Here is a 4,296-nt window from a genome sequence, read left to right as displayed (position 1 = left end):
CGACCCGACACACAGATACAGTGCAAGTAGGACTGAACGAACGCCGCGACATCGGCAGCCTGCGCACCCCACACGCACCTTTCAGAGAGTGACAATAGCGTGGCGTCCACACCACGATGACCAGAGAGGTGGGCATGAGCAATCACGAGGTGGCGAGCTTGGAGATATCGCGCTTTCTTTGGAACCCACACAAGACCATCGCCTGAACAATAAACGGCCCGAGAAGGGTCCATTGTCACGCCGGCTGGCGGTGGCAAGTGATCACGCTGAATGTTAGCAATCTCACCGAGCGTGGGCCAAACAAAATCAGCAGTCTGCAGTGGAGACACTGGGACCAGTGCAAGTACGCCAACAGAGCTGGCGGAGACGACAGGTACTACGATACCCCGACGACTAAGCATGTCTGCCCACACATTGGACTCACCGGGGATGTGAAGGATCGAGTAGTTATAGCTAGTCATGACCATAGCCCATCGTTGAAGGCGGTCGGCTTGATGGCGCTGCATGGCGCCGTCGGTTGCAAGCGGGTCAAAGTTGTAGACGAGATTGCGATGATCGGTACAAATCACAAAACCACGAGGGCGCAGCAGAAAGTACTCCAAACGCTTGCAACTCTCCACAATCGCGAAGACCCCCTTTTCGGGGATGGGCCATCGACTCGCGGCACCGTAAAACAACTACTAAGGAACGCCAGCGGGCGATGACGCTGTTTGGCAGTGGCAACTGCCTGTCCTCGAATGGAACCTGGGTGACTACCGGGCCCCAAAATTCGAGGGACGCATCGGCAAACAGGTAGACCAGAGACTCATTATCAGGGTGCGAGAGCGAGACCATGGAGATAAGAGCATCCTTAACTGCACGGAAACATGCATCATGTTCGTGAGACCAGGCAAAAGTCGACAACAAGACCTTGTCGAGTTTTCGTTGCTGGCGACTGGAGACCGACTTAGAGGCGACAGCGAGGAGTTGCGTGAGCGGTGCTACGAGCCCAGAGAAATGGGGAACGCTTGAGCGCACCCAGTTTGCGCAGCAGAGGAACTTCTGCAACTGCGCCGCCGTTGTAGGTGTGCTAAGTTCGACCAGGCCCTTGACACGATCTGGGCAATGGCTGATTCCATCGGCCGAGATGATTTTACCGCACCACTTCGCACGCGTGAGAAAAAACGAACACTTGTTTGGGTGTAGCTTGAGGCCCGAGGACGCGCATGCCTGGAGCACGCGGTCCAAAATGTCGAGAAGCGAATCTTCCGTAGAAGCGTAACCAGAATGTCATCTAGCCAGGCGAGGATCCCACGATACAACACATCTTTGAAAATGAGTTCAACGCACGATTGGCAGTAGCCCACGCTGTCAGAACCACCCATGGTCACACGCGTCGGCGTCATCATGCCGCGATGAGTCATAACTGTGAACAGTTCCTGGCTTCCAGGGGCCAGCGGCAGCTGCCAGTAACCACAAAACCAATCGAGCGCGAGGTAAAAACGGCTGCCAGTGAGGAAACCGAGGGCAACTTCGAGCTGTGGCATGGGCCACTGGAGGTGCTCCGTGCGCGAGTTGACTGAGCGGAGATCGACCGTCATGCGATACGAGCCGTCCTTTTTCGGCACAATTCGCGGAGGAGTGGCCCAACGGCTACCAGTATTGAGATAGACAAGGCCAGCGGCCTCGAGATCCGCCATGTGGTCCTCCATGAAACGTTGATGAGTTCGTGGGTAGCGCCTGGCGGAGCATTTCGCCGGCGACTCAGATGGACGGACACGCGCTTCCAACGGAGGAACCTTGAAAGGGGGGTCGCGGCCGAACTCGATGCGAAAAACATCCACATAGCGGTGGAGCATGGCACGTAAACGCGACAGATGATCACCAGCGAGGCCATTGGCCTCAGCCTCGAGAACACGCTCGTGCAACAAACGCCGAACAGCCGGTTGACCGCCAGGGACTGGTAGAGGCAACAAAATGACGTCCGCACATCCTCATCACACACCGTGTCATCACCGAGCGTTGGAGGTTGAATAAGCGATGATGCCGAGTGCAATCCAGGCATATCACTGGTCGCCGAGGAAGGTGTCGACACAATAAGGACCTCGTCCGAGGGAGCCAGAAAACGCAGAGTCGCGACAGATGGGGACTGCGCGGCCAGAGTAGTCACAGGGGCGACCGAAAGAGGCGCACACGACGCGGGAACATCGAGATTCCACTCTGGTGTCAGTGCTCGAGCGCGAACCAGGAGAGCATCGAGGGAATAACCCAACGTTTACTTGACCAGCCGTAAAATGATCAACCGCGGCTCAGTCCGGGCATCATCGACAACCCAGGCAGACACATTGCGCACCCATCGACAACCCAGGCAGACACATTGCGCACGAGCAGAGGACCAGCGGACGTAGATAGCGTAACAGAGCCCAATAAAACGCGGTCGCGAACAAAAACAGGTTCACCATGAACGGTTCCAGAGAGTGGTTAGCACCAGGGATCACATGACAAAGGACACCCGTGGAACGCAAGGCCGTAACAAGGCTAAATTTGACCACCGAGGTGTCAGCACCCGTATCGAGCAAAACAGTAGGTAATGGCACGACGTCTTCAACCACCGCTGCCACCACACTACCCGCAGCCGACACAGTAGCAACCGCCGACGGCGTGATGTTGTTAATCATCGAACGGTTAGGGCACTCGCGATACGAATGGTCACCACCACCACAAGAGCGGCAAGAGCGAGGTCCCGAATGCCGCGCGGACTGTTTAGCCATGCGACCGGCGCTGCGGCCACCAAGGCCACCGGAGCCACCACGGTTGAACTCGCCGCCCCGAGACTGCGCGCGGTCACCAAGAGCCATGCGCACCGGCGGCGGCGACGCAAACGTGACGGAACGGGTGGGAGGGCGGGAAACAGCGGACGGTGACGGTGGAGAGGGGGCGACCAGGGTCTGGTGGGGACGGTGTGACACTGTTTGAACTCGCGACGTCGACCGTTCGCGTTCCCAACGCATGTTGGAACTCATTGCTACATGGAGATAATCAATAAATTCCAACGTGTTCTACTTCAAACGTTTGTTGGCGTTGCGATTCAATTCGTCGACCACCGTTGCTTTGAAATCTGGCGGAGCCAATGCGTCCACCAAGTACGCAACAACCAGTTTTGATTCGGCTTCCATCATTGACGTCATGGACAACTTTTCGAGTATAGTATCCATTGCGTGCATCAAATTGGAAATTCGACTCTTGGAATCGGTGAGTGATAAGTTGACTCGCAGTTCCTTCATTTGTTTGTCAAATCAATGACGCCCAGATCGTTGCCTTCTCGGAAATAGTTTATCCATTCCTCTTTAGATATGGTCTCCTCCGGTTTCCGGAGATCATATTTTGCAATACGATTGCGTCGCGCGTCGGCAATGCACGCGCCCACAGGCATCACATAGGGCTGAAAACCGAGCTGACGAAGGGAAGCACATTGAAGCCAATACTCTTGGTACTGTTGCATGAACTTCTTCTCCAACGCAGTTGAACCATCATAGCGTGGACGAGACGGAGTGTGCGGCATGCCTTGGAGGCGGGTTGGGCCGGCATACTGGCTCGCGGCTGGTGGTGTCGGCAGGTTGTCGGCAGTATCACCAGATTGTTGGTCGTTTTGGAGACCTTCACTCACACTCAAGGCGAAAGACGCACGTTTCACAGGGTCTGAAAACGGTCCTTGCACGTAAATATCGGGTGTCAGAGGCTTTGTCATGACGGAGAATCTAGGACCCGATCCCAAATCCACGCGGCCAAATAAATGTGCCAAAGACGCAGCAGAGTCGCGGCGTGCCTGGGCATTCGTTTGGATTGAGTTGGCGGCCGTGATCTCCGGTGCACCAGAGTCGCCATATCCCGGGGCTGCCTGGTCAGGGTCAGTCGGCGGAGACTGGGAGACTTGGTCATTCACTTTCGCGTCGGGGGTGTGGGCGGTTGTGTCAGGGACCAGACTGTCATCAACGGCGAGATCTTCCGAACTTGCTAAAACGCGAGAAATCAAGCTCATCCTGAGAGCGCTGAGGATTCTTCCACGACAGAAAACTAGTTTGATCTGAGCCCCGGATGAGGTAGCTGTGTGCACAAGTGTGGAAATGGAAAACTGGGTTAGCGATAGCAGTTAGCGGGCAAAGAGAACTACACTCATAACGACTAGGGCAAGCCATGATGCACGTAGCTAGCTAATGCTGACCAGGTTACCATGACTCACACAAACTCCAAATGAGCTGGCCAAACTTAATAAAGGGGGCCCCAGGACCAACACTCTTGACCAAGCTTGGAGAGCAA

General features: G+C 55.6%; 1 protein-coding gene across 1 annotated transcript in view; it reads right to left on the bottom strand.

Moving 5' to 3' along the window:
• Positions 1 to 235: 235 nt before the first annotated feature.
• H310_12834 (hypothetical protein) overlaps positions 236 to 4,296 on the bottom strand; it is a gene marked incomplete at both ends in the record, with an annotated part of 4,553 nt that continues 492 nt past the window's right edge. Inside the window, 7 exons of the mRNA XM_008880039.1 lie at positions 236 to 357; positions 425 to 677; positions 757 to 849; positions 910 to 1,244; positions 1,295 to 1,939; positions 2,683 to 2,760; positions 3,508 to 3,993. Coding sequence (XP_008878261.1) covers positions 236 to 357; positions 425 to 677; positions 757 to 849; positions 910 to 1,244; positions 1,295 to 1,939; positions 2,683 to 2,760; positions 3,508 to 3,993 — 2,012 coding nt within the window. The remainder of the gene's footprint in view (positions 358 to 424; positions 678 to 756; positions 850 to 909; positions 1,245 to 1,294; positions 1,940 to 2,682; positions 2,761 to 3,507; positions 3,994 to 4,296) is intronic.

This window comes from Aphanomyces invadans (genome assembly GCF_000520115.1).
Source record: "Aphanomyces invadans strain NJM9701 unplaced genomic scaffold supercont1.44, whole genome shotgun sequence".
NCBI classification, from domain to species: Eukaryota; Oomycota; class Saprolegniomycetes; order Saprolegniales; family Verrucalvaceae; genus Aphanomyces; species Aphanomyces invadans.
Note: the sequence above shows the minus strand (reverse complement) of the source record. Positions and strands in the feature narration are given on the sequence as shown.